The sequence below is a fragment of the Mauremys reevesii genome, linkage group 5 (genome assembly GCF_016161935.1).
Source record: "Mauremys reevesii isolate NIE-2019 linkage group 5, ASM1616193v1, whole genome shotgun sequence".
NCBI lineage: Eukaryota > Metazoa > Chordata > Testudines > Geoemydidae > Mauremys > Mauremys reevesii.
The window spans coordinates 780,949-798,460 of NC_052627.1; the positions used below are offsets into that span (position 1 = coordinate 780,949).

At 49.6% G+C, this 17,512-nt stretch overlaps 1 protein-coding gene across 10 annotated transcripts in view; it reads right to left on the bottom strand.

Annotated features, from left to right (window-relative positions):
* The window catches only part of LOC120405616 (butyrophilin subfamily 1 member A1-like), a 73,832-nt gene that overhangs the window by 37,272 nt on the left and 19,048 nt on the right, over positions 1-17,512 (bottom strand). For 7 of the 10 annotated variants that reach the window (XM_039539263.1, XM_039539265.1, XM_039539267.1 and 4 more), the window contains 6 exons: positions 15,419-15,657; positions 12,212-12,369; positions 9,274-9,621; positions 8,317-8,598; positions 6,567-6,683; positions 5,389-5,421 (listed from right to left, as the gene is read on the bottom strand). In XM_039539263.1, coding sequence (XP_039395197.1) covers positions 5,389-5,421; positions 6,567-6,683; positions 8,317-8,598; positions 9,274-9,621; positions 12,212-12,311 — 880 coding nt within the window. In that variant the 5' untranslated portion in view covers positions 12,312-12,369; positions 15,419-15,657. The remainder of the gene's footprint in view (positions 1-5,388; positions 5,422-6,566; positions 6,684-8,316; positions 8,599-9,273; positions 9,622-12,211; positions 12,370-15,418; positions 15,658-17,512) is intronic. The other 3 variants (XM_039539262.1, XM_039539269.1, XM_039539261.1) reach the window with 3 other exon arrangements.

A 17,512-nucleotide genomic window follows, 5' to 3' on the forward strand; every position in this document is an offset into this window, starting at 1 on the left:
GAATAGAAGAAAATACTTCAGGAAAACTTGGAGATATGTCTGGCCTCTCTTAAAGCCAAAGACAGAACACAGAGCCAACAAGGAACACAGACGAAGACTTCCCTCCACAGAGATTTGAAATTATCCTGTCCCTTGATTGGTCCTCTGGTCAGGTGTTCGTCAGGTTACTGAGCTTGTTAACCCTTTACAGGTAAAAGAGACTTTAACCCTGCAGCTTGAGGTCTTCAAACTACAATTTGAGGACTTCAGTAACTCAGACATAGGTTAGGGGTTTGTTACAGGAGTGGATGGGTGAGATTCTGTGGCCTGAATTATACAGGAGGTCAGACTAGATGATCATAATGGTTCCTTCTGACCTTAAAATCTATGAGTCTATGAGTCTATGTTGATTTACAGCCTTGTCCTATCCTGATGAGCAACACTAGGGGCCCTCAAGAACTGGAGTCTGTAGGCTGCCCACGGGTCCCCGTATGGTCACTGAGGGAGTGAAAAGGGCATTGATGGGTGCACCCAAGGGTGTCCGTACCAACTGCATGGATCATGTCTCTCATGGTGGTAAGATGGTTCTGCAGAGATTTCTGGGTGGGACAGAGAGCCTTCCAAGGAGACTGAGGAGAATTTGTCATCTTCATCTTCATCCTCCTCATCGTCACTTGGAAGAAGTGGAGCTGTCATGGATGCTGTGGGAGACTCCACTGGTACTGCATATATGTCTGGGCACCGAGATGTGGTTAGGACCAAGAACGTGTCTGTGCCGAATCAGGGCGACTCAGGCATCTCTGAAACCAGCAAGTCTTTAGGAAAATGAAATTCCTGTGATACCAGAATAGCAGGTGGTACCACTGAGGTAAGCTGAGTGGAATGGCTGATGTAGAAGAAGCTGACAGTAGTGGGAGACTTTTGCACTCTGATAAATGGTCAGTAGTGCTGTTCTGGTCTTCGGCAGAGTCAAAGTAGTGGTATCAAGGCCCTAGAGCACTATATCAGAGATGAGCTAGAGGAGCTGGTTCTCTCTTTACCACCCCTTTCCCCTGCCCCAATGGTACCGAACTCCCATAGCCTGTGCCCATTGGGTTTTTAGGCTTACTGATGGTACCAGTACCCAAGGAGCCAGTTGTCTCGTGGGTACCCAGTTGTAGATCAGTCAGTACCAAGGTGGTTGATCTTGTTGAGGCTCATGTCTTTGTGGTAGATTCTCTACCCAATGACTTGTAGCCTGCTTTTTTGTGGCTTTTTGAGAGGAATCCAAAAATTTCCTCTTCAAAGCTGCCATAGAGTGTTGAGCCGAGAAATTAGGTGGATTCGGCCACTTTGGAGACTGTTGTATGGGGGTGGGTGGGGTGTGTGTCCCAGGGCCAGGGTCAGAGGCTGAGCCGAGTGAACTTTCCATCATTAGTAGTCATAGTTTTAGTTCAAGGTTATTCCTAGCCCTTGATATTAATTTCAGGCAGAAAGTTCACTTTTTAGGCACGTGGGACTCTCCAAGACAGCGAATGCAGTGGGAATGTACATCACTGACTGGAATTGCTTCACGGTAGGAGAAGCAACATTTAAACCTGGAAGAGCCAGGCATACTTTGTCCAGGTTTCACTTCCTCAGAGGGAGGCGACAAGAAAGAACTGCGGACAGGGAGTTCGCTAGTCTTATAACAAAATAAAGAGGGGGGGATTGTTTTATTGTCCTTTTTTTGGAGAAAAGGGAACAGAAGGGGAGTATTAACACTAACTGACTGAAATGCAATGAATGAACTCTAATAACTCAAAACAGAAAGTAAAATACACATGAGGTATTCTCAAATCGGAGGCTGCTGAGGCTCCATCTCAGGTCAAGGCGGTTGAGATGGAGCTGAGGGCAGTTTGCCTATGCAACGCTATAAAGCCCTAATGCAGGGCACGAGACAGGGACAGTGACTGTGGGGGCTGAACGGACACTGCTACCTAAAATCTCTGACCTGAGGCATAGGGGGCACAAAGCGGACAGGGAGCTGCAGACAGGGTACGTTGAGAGGGAGAGCAAGAGATACCGCTGCTGAACAGGTTTCCAGGTCAGAGTACTAGCCATTGGTGTGAGTGAGTGTGCTCGACTGTTTGAATTTTAATTGTGATTCTGATTTCAGGTGACTTCAGTTTCAGTTACAGCAGCTGTGGCAGTTGGGACTGAGAGCCTGATCTTGTTCCCTTGATTGCCTTTGATTGGCCTTCCACAGTGTGATTCACGAGGGGGTGGGACTGACCTGGGCAAGCAGGCTTTAAAAGCCAGGGGCAGAGCGACCAGGGGAGCAGAGTGGACAGGGAGCTTCAGACAGGGGAGTTTGAGAGGGAGTTTGACAGAGGGAGGCTTACGATGGTTAGGAAGACCCACAACACCTGTGCCAGCTCTGCTTCTGTCTCCTCCAACTGCGCCTGTAGCCACAGAGAGCACCTGAGCATGGATGCTTCTACCCAGATCCTGGTGTGGTTTTGCAGGGACTATAACTTGCAATTTCCACTTACTGATATCCAGGCTGGGGGGGCATACAATGTGAAAGGTGCCTACTGGTGGAATCTCTCAGGCAGCAGGTGGGGGAGCTACAGGAGGAGGTGGCTAGGTTGAGGAGCATCCGAATCCACGAGCAATTTCTGGACAGTGTCCATGTGGAGACAGCTGAGGTAGCTGTCCCAGTACGCAGGACTACGTACTAAGATGGTAATTCAGCTTAGGGGTTCACATGCAGGTCCTCATATCTATACTCTAAAGTCCGGAGTGGGGGTGAAACCTACGACATGGCTCTAGAGTCTTTTAGTTTGTGGAGGGATTCATCCATTTTTTCTGCAAATGATTTGGATCCTTCAAATGGAAGGACCTCCACAGTAGACTAGACTTCCCTTGGAAAGTCAGAAAGGTGAAGCCAAGAAGCCCTCCACATGCCCACTGCTGTTGAGATGAAGCAGGCAGCTGTGCCAGCGGTGTTTAGAGAGGGGCCTGCAACAATGTCCTTGCAAGAAGCTGCCCCTCAGCAATGATCACCTGAAGCTGCTGGGAGATGGTCAGTGAAGGTGTTTAATGTAAAATAATTGATATGGTTGTATTTCACCATAAGAGCTTGGTAATTAGCAATCCTAAATTGCAGAGACACCTAAAAATATGATTTTCAAGTTGTTTTAAGTTTTTGCCATAGGATGTTGTTTTAACACGGTGCTGTCTGCCATAGTTTTACAAAAGGTAGATATGGTTTTACAAAAGGTAGATCTTGCCAAACCAACCTGATCTCCTTCTTTGAGAAGGAAACAGGTTTTTTAGACAAAGGAAATGCAGTGGATCTAATTTACCTCGATTTCAGTAAGGTATTTGATACGGTTCCACATGGGGAATTATTAGTTAAATTGGAAAAGATGGGGATCAATATGAAAATTGAAAGGTGGATAAGGAACTGGTTAAAGGGGAAACTACAACGGGTCATACTGAAAGGTGAACTGTCAGGCTGGAAGGAGGTTACTAGTGGAGTTCCTCAGGGATCGGTTTTGGGGCCAATCTTATTTAATCTTTTTTACTGACCTTGGCACAAAAGTGGGTATGTGCTAGTAAAGTTTGCGGATGACACAAGGCTGGGAGGTATTGCTAACACAGAGAAGGACCGGGATGTCATACAGGAAGATCTGGATGTCCTTGTAAACTGGAGTAATAGGAATAGGATGAAATTTAATAGTGAAAAGTGCAAGGTCCTGCATTTAGGGATTAATAACAAGAATTTTAGTTATAAATTGGGGACACATTAGTTGGAAGTAACAGAGGTGGAGAAGGACCTCAGAGTATTGGTTGATCACAGGATGACTATGAGCCGTCAATGTGATATGGCCGTTAAAATCTAATGTGGTTTTAGGATGCATCAGGCACGGTATTTCCAGCAAAGATAAGGAGGTGCTAGTACCATTATACAAGGCATTGGTGAGACCTCATCTGGAATACTGTGTGCCGTTCTCGTCTCTCATGTTTAAGAAGGATGAATTCAAATTGGAACAGGTACAGAGAAGAGCTACTAAGATGATTCAAGGAATTGAAAACCTATCTTATGAAAGGAGACTCAAAGAGCTTGGCTTGTTTAGCCTAACCAAAAGAAGGTTGAGGGGGGATTTGATAGCTGCTTTCAACTACCTGAAAGGGGGTTCCAAAGAGGATGGAGCTAGGCTGTTGTCAGTGGTGGAAGATGACAGAACAAGAAGCAATGGTCTCAAGTTGCAGTGGGGGAGATTTAGGTTGGATATTAGGAAAAACTTTTTCACTAGGAGGGTGGTGAAGCACTGGAATGGGTTACCTAGGGAGGTGGTGGAATCTCCTTCCTTAGAGGAGACAAAGCCCTGGCTGGGATGATTTAGTAGGGGATTGGTCCTGCTTTGAGCAGGGGTTTGGACTAGATGATCTCCTGAGGTCCCTTCCAACCCTGATATTCTATGATTCTGTTGTTCCTGCCAAATTTCTGGGGTTTTTTCCTTTATTAAGTTTAAAATGTAAGGTTAACTCCACAGTGCTGGTTTGCCTCCGCCTCTCCTCAGGGTAGGCATAGCCTAGCCAAGACATGGATCATTGCACAGTTCAAGCCTGTCTCTACTAACTTCTTCTCTTTTCTCCAAAAAGGACACTTATTCCCATCTTTAATACCGTCTAAGAGACTGTCAGCCACAGGTGCGGGTGGGAGTTCCTTCTAAAGTCTTTCATTAAAGACAAAGGGAACAGGGGATGTCATAAAAACAAAAATCTCATGTAATACTTTACATTTCAAATGCTTTACCTGTTTTCCTTCTTTTCTGTATTTTTAATGAAAGGTTAAAAGATTTTTAATGGTGTGTTTGCCATGGTACAAAGCAGGCTGAGGTCTCTGGATACCAAACCCCAAAGGGGTTTAGCTCTGTTTCATGTTGAACAGTGACATGGTTGTGTTGTCATCTTTAACTGTTTATTCCATCTAAATTACTACAGCAGTGCTGGGGTTCTGGAGGCCATGCAATGTCGTCGTGTTACGTTAAAACCATACATGCACTTTCTGGAAGCATGCATCTAACTTCTCTGTGTATGTGCTAGGAGCGTAACACTCATCAGCAGGAACTCAGACACGGAAGTTCTCACTTCAGTCCCCAGTGTGTTGGACAAAAGGGCAGTTATCACAATCATGGGGGCTTATCCAGTGTTTGTATTGATTGGGATAGAGAAAGTACATAATCTACTGGTGCACAGGTCATGGGTTCCCTGTCCCATTCCACAGAGGAGAGGAGCTGTTACAGCCCCAGCTAAAGAACCTGGCTCTGTAAACTGGCTCACAGGGGGCCTGTAACACACTCACAGTGAGTCACATCCACAAGCCTGTTTTTTAATTTATCGTTATTAACAACAATAGTAGCAGTAATAGACACTCACGTATCTTTTTCTTCAGTTCAGCTTGCTGAGCATCTAGGGGGGAGAAGGTGACATGTAAGATTGCAGTGTCACATTTACAGTGATATCACTCCTGTTAATGAATGTCACTGGGCTGTAATTACTAAGGCCCGGTGCACAGATAGCATTTCTAGCTATGGTGGTTAGGGGTGTGAAGTTTTACCCAAATAGTTATAGTGATACAACCCCTAGTGTGGATGCAATTACACTGGGACAAAGGTGCCTCATAGCATTATAGCTTCTCCCCTTCCCCAGTGGCAATAGCTCTACTGGGGTAAGCGCCTTCATCCCTATCTAACAGCATCCACACGAGCCACCTGTGCTGCTTTCCATATCCTGGTAGGGTTACAGCAACACAGTGGTTGGATGTAGACAAGGACTACATTTAAGGGGGTGGATGGTGCCATCCCCCATCACCCTACATGTTGTCGATGCTCTTTGGGTCTAACTAGCTTCACCAACCACCAGGGAGCCCCTTTAGTCTTGCTGGATGTGGGAGGGACCTTGATGAATAGCTCCTGCTCCTTGTTGCCTGCCAGCAGGCCTGTTCAATACACAGAAGTTAGCAGGTTGGGCAGTGGATGGGGCGCTGAGCTGGGTCTCAGGAGTCTTGGGCTCTATTCCCAGCTCTGCCGCTGACTTGCAGAATATCCTTGGGCAAGTCCTTTTCCTGCTTTGTGCCTCAGTTTCCCCCCTGCCCTTCATGTGCCTGCCCTAATTAGATTATAAATTAATTGGGGCCAGGATTGTCTCCCAATAGGTGTGTTTGGTGCTCACAGATGCTAGTGTGATACAAGTGACAATGCAGATCCATGGCCAATTTTCTAGGTCTCATTCCTGCTTCAGACTGGGCGACTCCAACGTCCACTGAGCACCTAGGGACAGGTACATTCTATTCTACAATGAGACCCAAAGGGGTGACTCTACATCTGGTGCTTCTCAGTTCACACACAGAGTCGTGGCTCATCCAGGACATCCCCCCACCCCAGGGTGAGTTCAGCTCCTCTCTTCCATTGATCATTCCCTCTCCCTCCTGCCCTCTCACTGACTTCACTCAAATCTCTCTTCATGGCACAGGACCAAAGCCCCCTGACAGCCTTCTCTGAATTCAGAGACCCTCTCTCTGGTCCCACACCATTCCTTCCCCTCTGTCACCCTACCTTTTCCTCTGTGCTGCTTCCAGAAGCAGTAACCGGCCAAGAGAACGAGAAGAAACACACCAGCCAGGGTCACAGACAGAGCCACCTGGTAGGGATTGGTCCTTGGGAGGAACACATCTGCAAGGCAAAGTTGCATTGATTTGAACCCAGACAGAATCGATGTGGCAGCAGCAGGAGTTTAGGGGAGTCTGCAGCATCCTGCGGTGGTCTGGGAGGATCTCACAGGCATGTTTGGTCTGGCTTTTGAGAGCGGAGAAGTGGATCATCCCATGAGGCTGAGGGAAGCCCAAGCTTTAGCCTGGTCACTGAACTTGGCTAGGCCCTGGCTACATTGCCGATAGGCCGTCTGCTGTGAGAGACTTTGTTCTGCTGGTGCCGAGCACTCTGGCTGTGCTGGGCTCTGACCTGCTCATGTCTGGCCTTAGGGATGGGCACCTGGGAGACTGCCCAGGGCACTGTCAGAGGAGCTCGCTGCCAGCCAGCACAGGAGTGCAGCAAACTCCCAGAGGCACCATGTGAGGAGACACCCAGATTTCTCCTGCTTCCTCCTGGTGGAGGAACATGGTGGGGGAGCCGCAATGCACAGATACAGCTTGTCCCCCCAATGTTCTTCCGTGCCCTCTAGGGGGCTGCGTGGGAGGGGGCAGGGCAAGGAACAATGCCAGGGCTCCCTGCATCCAGGTCACTTGCCCCATCTGGGCTGTGCTGTGAGGCATCAGGAGCTGCTGCTCTCTGCCCCACCGCCCTTACCCAGCCCAGGGTAGAAGTGACCTGGATTCACAGAGCCATGATGCTGCTCCTTGCTGCTCTGTCACAGCCTCCTAGGGGGCACGGAGGAAGGGGGGGAACGAGGAGCAATGCGAGCGAGGAGTTGGAGGGGAGAGGGAGCAGCAATGCCAGCTGCCCCTTCCATCCAGGTCTCTTTACTCACCTGGGTGCAGGAAGGAAGTGAAGGGCTAAGAAAGAAGGGGTGCAAAGGGGGCTGGGGAGAAGGAGGTGGAGGGGGTGGAACACAGGAGTGTTGCTGAGATTAGGGGTGAAGGGGGTGCAGTGCAGGGGATTGGGCACAGGATGGGAGTGCAGGGCTTTGCTGTGAAGGGGATGCAGAAAGGTTTAGGGGGGATGGGGAATAGGAGAGGAGAAGGGAGTGCAGAAGGTGGTTGGGGACGAGGGGCACAAGAGAGTTAGGGAAGAAGGTGGCGCAGTGCAGGGGTTGGGGTGCAGGAGGGGAGTACGAGGCTAGGAAAGAAGGAATTAGGAGGGAGTTGGGCAGAAGGACTGCAGAGGTTGAGGCACAGGATGGGAGTGCAGCATTTAGAAGAGAAGGGGGTGCAGAAGGATTTAGGGGAGCTGGAGCTGGGGAGAACAGGGAGCAGGAGGGGTTGGGGGAGAAAGGTTTTTTTTCATTATTATTGTTGTTGTGTATTTTACAAATAGTTTCACACATACATCTCAGATTAGAAGCATGAAATCCCACTCAGTTTTATCAGTGAGTGCCACCTCTCAGCTTCCCTGCACTAGCACAAGATGGGTCCATCTCCCCCACCCCACACACCTGCCTGGTTCCCTCCTTCCCTTACTCTATTCTTGGGAAGAGGCAATGGGACCTTGGGGCTGTGGGGAGCTGGTGGAGGCCTGGGGCAATGGGAGGACACCCACAGGGGTCAGGGCAATAGGGGGGCACTGCATCCATAGGTGCCAAAATACAAGGTCACCCAGGGTGCCATTTTCCCGAAGGCCGGCCCTGGACCTGCTATGTGCATCTTCGCTGTTTTCTCTTGGCCGAGACGGGGGTTGAGGACAGAGCAGGACAAGTTCTGGTTCGAAGAGTCTGTTATAACAGCAGCAATGTGAGTATCAAACAGCCCGTCAGCCCGCTGGGATATTTTCTCCATCACTGGTGCTAGTTGCTGCCCCCTGAGGTCTCTCCACAGCACTTGGGGCTCCGGATACCATCCAGCCGATTCACACACCACGTGGATCCCTCCATGCTGATAGCCATCGACAGAAAGGTGAGGGGTGGAGCCCAGACCTGGAGGGGAATGGAGTGAACCTGTGTCACTGCTACACCCTGGGGCCACCAGAGAACTGCACTGGTGCAGACTGGATTGGCGGGACTGTGGCAGTGTGAGCCCAGTGGTGTAGCAGTGTCCTCACTCGCCATGATGTTACACATACAGATCTACCACGTGATGGGTAGTTCACACACAGAGCTCCAGTCACCACCTGTGGCTGCACAGACCTCAGGGTATCTCACAAGTCATAGACACACTGTGCTACCTAGAGGTCTTCTATCAGCTCCTGGAAGCAGAGGCTTCTGGGAGATTTCCACAAACTTTCTCAGTGCCCAAGAAAATTGTGGGAGAAGGGGTCACACTCCCTGGGATGAGCAGCCACGTCTGGGGCATGTCCCCAGAACAGAGGTCAGGGAAATAGGCAGGGACTGATCCTTGCTCAGACAGATGCCCCAGCAGCTGGGGGGTGGAGGAACTGGACATGGAATTGGTTACTCCAGGGGGTCTGAGGAGTTGGCAGGCGAGTGCATCAAACCCATTAGCAGTCGGCCTCATTCCCTAGGTCTCTGGTGCCTTTCCTGTGAGAGGTGACTAGTCTGAGCAGACCAGAACCGCGGGGGTGGGGGTGAGACACACCATTGACCAGTGCTCACTGGTGCTGGGAAGAGTAAACAACACCCCGTGCTACTGACCAGCCACCTCCAGTTCCAAGATAGCTTCTTCGTAAAAGGTGGGTGATTGGAAGTGGCAGCCGTAAGTCCCTTCATCAGAGGGGGTGATGTTGTGTATCCTCAAGGAGACAGTCCCATTAGCAATACTGTCCTTCAGTAGCTTCGTCCTGCTTCGATACGGTGCGATCTGTTGGCCAACCTGATCTCTCCCATCCCGATAGAGATGGACAATTGCAGAGAACGTGGATCGGAACCAGCGCACCTCCATGCTCTCAGCGCTCATCCTGGGGGAGAGGTGACAGGCTAACAGAGCATCTTCTCCCACAAGGGCCCTGATGGGGCGATCGGGTCCAATCACCTTGAAACTCACTGTAGAAGGAACCAGGACAAATCAAACTGTAGCTAACATGGAACTAGGAATATTTCATGGCAATGGAAATGGGAATTTACTGTAATATTTTTATCAGCAAAGGGTCTCCCTGTCAGTCTCTGTATTGTTACCCCCAGAATGCACAAGGGTTAAAATGTCTCTCCAGACAGATGGACGACATGAGATATCTAAAATATGTTACCACCTGGTTCCATACCAGAATAATTAAAGTGAACTAAATACAACCTGCACCTGTGAACGCAGGATCCAGTCTGGAAGAGAAAAAGAAAGAGCCGGGACTGGGGCATTATCACTTAATGGCTGGGGAGCCAATGCAGGCTGGACATTGGAACTCAGCATGGTTTGGCAGCAGGAGAACAGGGGATGAGGAGTGTCAGGGAGCCTGTGTTAAGAACACTGTTCACAGACACACAGGACCTTTCGTTCAGGACTCAGAGGCAAAGGGACAGAGAGAAAGTGTCCAGATGGATGCACAGCAGCATGGCTCAGTGGAGCCCTGGCTTCAGCCACTCTGAGCTGTGTTTTAACCCTGCCCCTCTGTGCTAACCCAAGGATTTCCCAGCACTGTGTTCCCGCTGAGTAATACACCCTATCCTGTAGTCCCTGGGCAGAGCTCACCATGAGAAACAGGAGAGCTAGAGCCCAGAGGCCAGTCTCAGAGGTACTGAGGCCACGTGGCTACCCTCTTGGAAAATGTGACCCCTTGGGGGTCTGGCATGCTGAAGGGTTACTCCCAAGAGACTTTAAAGGCAGGGCAGAGCACAGACATAGCGACAGCCATATAAATGGAAGCAATGTGATGCTGTGAGCCCCGAGAGGCTGGGGGACTGAGTGTGGGACTAGAAGCCACGAACACCTGCATCCTGTTCCCAGCTCTGCCACTGACTCTGAGTGGCCTTGGCCCATCATATACAGATGGATTCTGGCCTTTTCACCTTCCTCTGGCAGAGTAAAGGGGGTTGGGCAATCCCCTCTGCAGAAGTGGCTCGGGGCTGGCATACTTGACCATATCCTCAGAGCACCAAAGCGTGTCACATGGTGTGGCTGGAGCACTTGGCGTTCTGCCAATACCAGGGCTGCAGAGCAGCTGTGGAGGCTGCTGCAAGCTAGAGCAACCCTAGGGGTGCTCTAATTGACACTGGGGGCTGTTGCAGTCCCTGGAACAGCCCAGGATCCAGGAGATGCAAAGGTGGCTAAAATCCAGGCTCTATCCTGGGCTGCACTTCCTGAGAGGCAGAATTTCATCTTTAGATTTGGCACAATATCTCCTTAAGGGCAAATTACATCTCCTAGGTGATCTTCTTACTGAGACCTTTACTACACTCTTAGGAAAACATTTTAAAATCCTCCTTCTCCTAGAAATCAACTCCTCTTTTCTTGTCATTTTTTTCTGGCTTCCATTAACATATCAAATATGTATCATTATTGAGCTTTACATTCCACCTGCTTTCAGCCATGTCTCAGAGTTAGGCAGAACACTCAGAGGGACTGTAACTGATCACTTTATCAAAATTACTGCTGGTTGAAATTTTTTTATCAAAACTTTTTTTGACAAAATGTGGCTTTTTAAGCAAAATGAAAATTTTCAATTTCAGTCAAAAATTTCCCTTCATGTTGAAAAAAACATAAATAAAACTTGTCTGAAAACTGAAAATTTGTCAGTAAAAAAATACATTCTCAGTACAGTTACTTCTCAGATTTTGGACAAAACAAACAAAGAAAAAACAATTGGTAGGAAATTTTGAAAAATAGTTTAAATAAAACTTCCCACCAACAATAATTGGCCTTTTCAAACCACTTCTAATCAAACCTGATTCAGCCACGTTTCCGCTTTTTTAATTTTTGCCATTTGAAAATCATCTTTGTAATTTTATGTAAATTCTCCCAGAGTTTGGAAGAGTGTGACCAAAGTCCTGCGGTGCCTGGGAGCTACTCCTTGTTTTCCCACCCTTCCCACTTAGCCCCAACACTCCCTCCAAGCCAGTCTGCCCTTTTCTTCAGAGCACCAGAGGTGAAATCCTGGCCCCACTGGTGCCAGTGGGAAGATTATTACCAGGTGTCACCTAGTATCTCCACTACCCAGCTCTCCCCCGAGTTGTGAACACTCAGACGCATCCCTGGCCCCCAAAACTCTCCATTGCATTTCTGGACAAAGGTTTCTAGTTGCTGAGGACAGGACCAGGCTATGGGCAGTTTCTAATTGTTGAGGCCATTCTACGGAACAGATTGTCCCTGCAAGCAGGACCCAGCTATACATCTCCGCTGCCCCTAGGGGCAGGACACGTCCCACTGAACCAGAAATCAATCAGCCTCATGGGGACATTTTTGGGCACAGCCGCCACATGCTGCCAGCTGGAGACTTGCTGTGAGGACCTCTTGTAGGCTATAAGACACAGTTATTGCCCAACACTTCCTTGGTCCTCTGCCCACCAGCTGCCACCTTTGCTGTTCTGCTCATAACCCCTGAGTTTCCTCAGACAGAGCTCAAACTGAGGGCCCAGCCTTCCCCAGCACAGCTGCTGGTTTCTGTGGGAGAGAGACTGGACCCTAAAGCCCCAGGAATCCTACCTGAGTCCAGCTGGGGAACGTGAAGAGAAATGAGGAAAATGGTGAAGCCAAGCAGCGGCAGTGACCTCACGGAGCCGGGGCACATCGAGGAATCCTCCATCTCCCTGATGTCCAGACGACCACACAAGCCCTGGGTGAGCGAGTCAGTGAGCGTGACCCTGCGATCCAGAACATGAGCGCGGTAAATAGGCAGAGTTGGTGAGACTACGCTGACTCCACTGGGCACTGGAGTGTGACAACCACACATTCAGGCCAGACCTTTCAGAGGTGCCCAGCACCTGCAGCTGAGACCAGATTTTCCAAAGGGCTCAGCGCGTTGGGCGCCCAAAAAGTGCTGAATTCTGCTGACAGTCTGGCCCAAACTCAGGCCAGCTCCAGCTCTGGCACAGGAATAAACCCACTCTGAAAGGAGCGATTTCTAGACAAGTTCCAGAACTACTGGCTGAAAGCTCCCCGGCCTACACGTGACCTCAGCTCAGGGAACTCTGTGCTGGTTCAAAACTGCAGCCCTGTGCTACAAAGAGGGCTTGGGGGTTCTTTTTTAAACCACACACAAGGCAGCCCCCTCTGCCACTCCTCATGGCAGAGGGTCCTGCTGCCACCCAGCTGCAGCTCATAGGGGGAGGAGGTGGTCTCCCAGCCTCCGTCCCTGTCCATCTGGGAAAGAGACTCCAGCCTGCCCAAAGGGGAGTCTTCACAGCCCTTGCCAGTCTAGCACACCGTTCTTGTGTGGGTTGTCTCTGATGCAGCCACTGAAAATGGAGGAGAAGGGCAGGGCCCAGGGAACGCTGTATAACTGGGGCCCTGGATTGTCACAATCCAGCCCATAAGGGTGGACTGGCATCCCAGGGTGGGCCCAGCTGGAGTCAGTGCATGCCGGCTGTACAACTGGCTGAGGGCCTCAGGCAGCACCCTGAAGCAGGACTGGTCCCACAGGGCTCAGCAAAAGCCTCAGGCAGAGAAAGTCCCCTCCGGGGAATCAGGTTCCTGGCACCAACAAGATCAAACAACCTAGCAGAGCCCTGGGGAATTATCTTTGTGTGCAGCTCAGTAATAGAACAGGGGCATCAGCAACATCAATCAGCTGGGGAAACTGTCATGGCTTCTAAAAGAAAATTCATTGCTCATTAATTGGTTAGAATTCTTTGAATGTGCCAAAAGGGATAGTAGATGTAATTTACTTGGACTTTCTAAAGGCCTTTGGCGCAGTCCCTCTCAAGAGGCTACTAAAGAAATCAGGTCATGGGGGAGAGGCAAAATATTGTCATGGATCAGAAACCTGCTTGGCGACAGTGGGAATAAATGGTCAGTTTTCATCATGGCCAGAGATTAACAGCAGGGCCTCAAAGTTCTGTACTAGGTCCTGTGTTCTTTCATAAACGTATTCATGAGCTGGAATGGGGTTGTGAGGGGTGGTGAGGTAGTGATAGATGATGGTGACACGAAGATATTGAGGTTAGTCAGGCCGTAAGAGGGCTGTGAGGAATAGGTGACCAGATGTCCCATTTTATAGGGACAGTTCTGATTTGTGGGTCTTTTTCTTATATAGGCTCCTATTACCCTCCACCCTCTGTCCTGATTTTTCACACTTGCTGTCTGGTCACCCTAGTTAGGAACTTCAGAGAGACCTGAACAACGCAGGAAATGGGCAACAGGAGAGTAAATGAAATCCAGTGTCAATAAATGCAAAGTATCGTACACCAAAGGGGAAAGTCTGAACTCCTCATCCAAATGGACTGTACCAACTCAGGAGAGGACCTGGCCATCGCAGAAGTCTGCTCAATGGAGACCTCTCCTAAGTGAATAGTGGCAGGCCAAGAAAGCTAATAAAACATTGCTCTGTGGGGTGGTGGTGGGGGGGCTTTTACCAGCAACACTGCAGGAAGCCTGGGGTTCCTCCTGTATTGGGTGGGCCTGAGAAGAGGAGAGGCTGGAAGGACCCTTAGCCCTGGACTTCCAGCTGTTGCTTAGTAAAGCTAATGTTTAAAAAGTTACATAATATTTACACTGGTTAAGAAAACAATGTCTGTACATCTAGGTATAGTGCTTAGATTATCCATAAAGACAAAGTTAGTTTTAAAAGTCAAAAGCACAAGAAATACATAATCATCAATAACCCAAATTAAAGGGATTAAATTTAACAATTCAGTTTAGATATTAGAATCCAAATACTTGGGTACATCACTCATGAAAAGTTGTACAGAGAGTTGGTTGGGAAAGCAAATACATCAAGCAATGAGTGAAAATTGTCCCTCAGTAAATGAGAATTTGGGGCAGGTTGTCCATTGGGATTTCACTGGGAACTGAGCCAATCAGGCTCTTTCTATGCTATCCCTGAGTACTTGGTACTGGCCACATTTTGCTTTATGCAGCATTGTTTATTTGTGGAGTCACATGCCAAAGAAGGTGGGTGGGGGCAGTCGGAGGCCGCATGGAACTTGGAGCTCATCACCCTGCAGCTACCAATTCTCCCTGCTCGTTCCAGCTTTCAGCAGCAGTTTGCATGGAGTGTTTGCAGATCAAAGGCAGACAGCACCGGGTGAGCATGAGCAGGGACCCTCCATAGGGAAGCCCCATCTCCTGGGCCAACTGGCTGAGTCATGGGACACTGCTGGGGAGTGGGTGGGGGGGGCGAAATGAGGCAGGAGTTAAATAACTGGTGTCCCCAGGCAACTCTGACACCTCCTTTAGAGGACAACATGCATGACTAGCTCTCATATTTATTATTAGCCTGTCTGTAGAGTGAAATACCAGACAAAATACCCCTGCAAAGTGCTCCGGATGCCCGAACAATTTGTTAGAGTCACAATAGCTGGCGCCCACCCAGCTGGAAAACATTATCCCACACACACAATGAATGAACTCAGCCAGCCAATAAATCAAAGCTGCAAAACTGCCCCGTTAACTGCCCAGGAACAACCCTCAACCCTCTCCCGTAACTCTATCCAGTAAAGAAGAGCCCGTCAGGCTCTGGTGAAGGGGCTGGTCCCTTGTGATGTATCCTGGAGCCTGGCAGGTTCTTTCTGATTGGAAGCCAGAGCAGGGAGCTCTGGAGGTACGAGGATATTGGTTGGGTAAAGCACATGCAGTGGGAGCATGTCAGCTGCCGCACCCCTTGATAGGGCTGCCCTGCACTACCCTTCCCCTGCTGACCCAGGAAAAGGGATTTAAAAACAAGATAAAGAATGAAAAAATCCTGCCACCTACCTTATGAAACCAGGAGAAACTTCTCAGCTGTTACAGAATTGCTGTCCTCCAGCTACAGTCAGTTACACGGGCCCCTAGTCCAGGAGGTGCCTCACAATTAATGAATTGAAGTGAGGCTACGAAGCAAAATCATTTTGGAAAAGAGAATCAGTTGGGTATCAGTCTGGTCTCGTGCAGTTTTCTGTTAATGCTTGTTCAACGGCTGAAGAATTTATTCTTTATTCCTGCACGTAGCAAGGCTGAAGAAGAAAGTGAAAGAGTAAAGCAGAGCAAGGGGGTTCGCCAGAGGTTAAAAATAATTTTTGCTGCTTTTTAGCAAAACTGACAATCACAACCACCACTCTTCCCACAGCTGCTGGCCCACAGCTCCTCACAGCCTGGAGAGTAGGGTCAGGGCCTCCCTCACTTATCCAGCTCTGACTCAGATCCAGCCCTCTTACCATTACCCCCTACTCCAAATATCCCGGGTTAAGTGACTTGTCCAACATCCTGGCTCTTCCTGCAGCCTCCTCCTCATTCCCTACACAGATGTTCTATCACATTATAGGATGTGCTAGGTAAATTGGTCTGTGTGTCTCACTGGACTTAGCAGAAGTGGCTCCGCAGAACCAAGCACACAGATTTGGCTCAATCAGTCTGAGACACACTGTGGCCATGTGGGAGAGACCTGTCCTGATCCTAAAGCTACTAGAACTGAGCTTGTGCAACATCTCATGTTCAGGTTTGCTGTTACCTCATCTGTTAGAAGGGGGACAAGGGTCCTTGATGGTCTCCTCAGGTAGGGACATGACACCTTGATCAATAATAATACTGTGAAGCACAGAGAATTGTTAACACGAGTGAGTGGAAGAAGTGAGACTAGACCTCATGGTCTCCTGGCTCCCAGGCCAGTGCACCTCCCTCTAGCCTAGGGGTGTTAATCTCATTCTGTGCAGGGGGCCAAATTCCATTGTATTATGATCTCTGGGCCAGAGCATCCATTTAGGGCTCACCACTCTCCTCATTCCAAAGTGACGCCCTCACCAGCCTCCATGGAAGATTAAGAGCAGTAATAGAGTAAATTCCCTGTTCATTATCATCACTGTGTTACTTCTCCAGGGCCTTGTTATCGTGCTCAGCATCACTCAGTGGGGAAAACGCTCACCACTGTGACCACCATTCTCTGTCCTTTGTTCCTCTTCCTTCCCTATCCTCTTGTTTCCCTGCTTTCCTTTTTCTCCCCTGCGTCTTCCTGTCTTCCCTTGGCATTTCCTTCCCCTCAGCTACTCCCACTTCACTCGCAAGGTTGCCCTCCCACCGTCTACCCTAGCCCAGCTACTAAAATGGACAGCAGTGAAATAGTTCATGCTCAGGTTTAAACATAATTGTTGGGAGGGGGGAGCTGAAGTTCTGCAGAATTTAGTGTTAGCACTGGGCCTTCTCATCTGTGGTTCAAGAAATGAGGTCTAATAGCTTCATATTATCAATTCTGGCCCTTGGTTCAGGTCCCACACAGAAGATGTCAGCAGTGGAAGTCCACTGCTCTGAGTTTGTGGGCTCCTGTTCTTCACTGTGTCACCCATTTGCCAGACTAATCCAATGGGGAAGCCCTGGGAAACAGGAGACAGTATTGGACAACATGCCTCCAGACACCAGATGGAGACACACGTGCAAAGAGCTCAGGGCCCATTGGTCCTCGGTTGAGTCACCGAGTTCCTGAGGCAGGAGGAATAAAGGGCTCTCCCTCCTTTGGGGATCAGAGGAGTCCCACTAGAGCAGAGGTGGGCAAACTATGGCCCATGGGATTGTCCTGCCGGGCCTTGAGCTCCCGGCCGAGGAGGCTGCCCCCAGTCCCTCCCGTGCTGTCCCCTCTCCCCCGCAGCCTCAGCTCACCATGCCACCAGCACGGCTTGTACCCACCCACTTCCCAGGCTTTCCAATAAGCCAGTCCTGCCACTCTGAACGGCATGGTAATAGGGTGGGGCATGGGGGGATTGGATAAGGGGCAGGGGGTCCCGAGGGGCAGTCAGAGAACGGGGAGTAGTTGGATGGGGCGGTGGGTCGGGGGGGGGGGAGCTGGTGACCGGGCGCCGGGGGCGGTGGGATCGGTGTGGG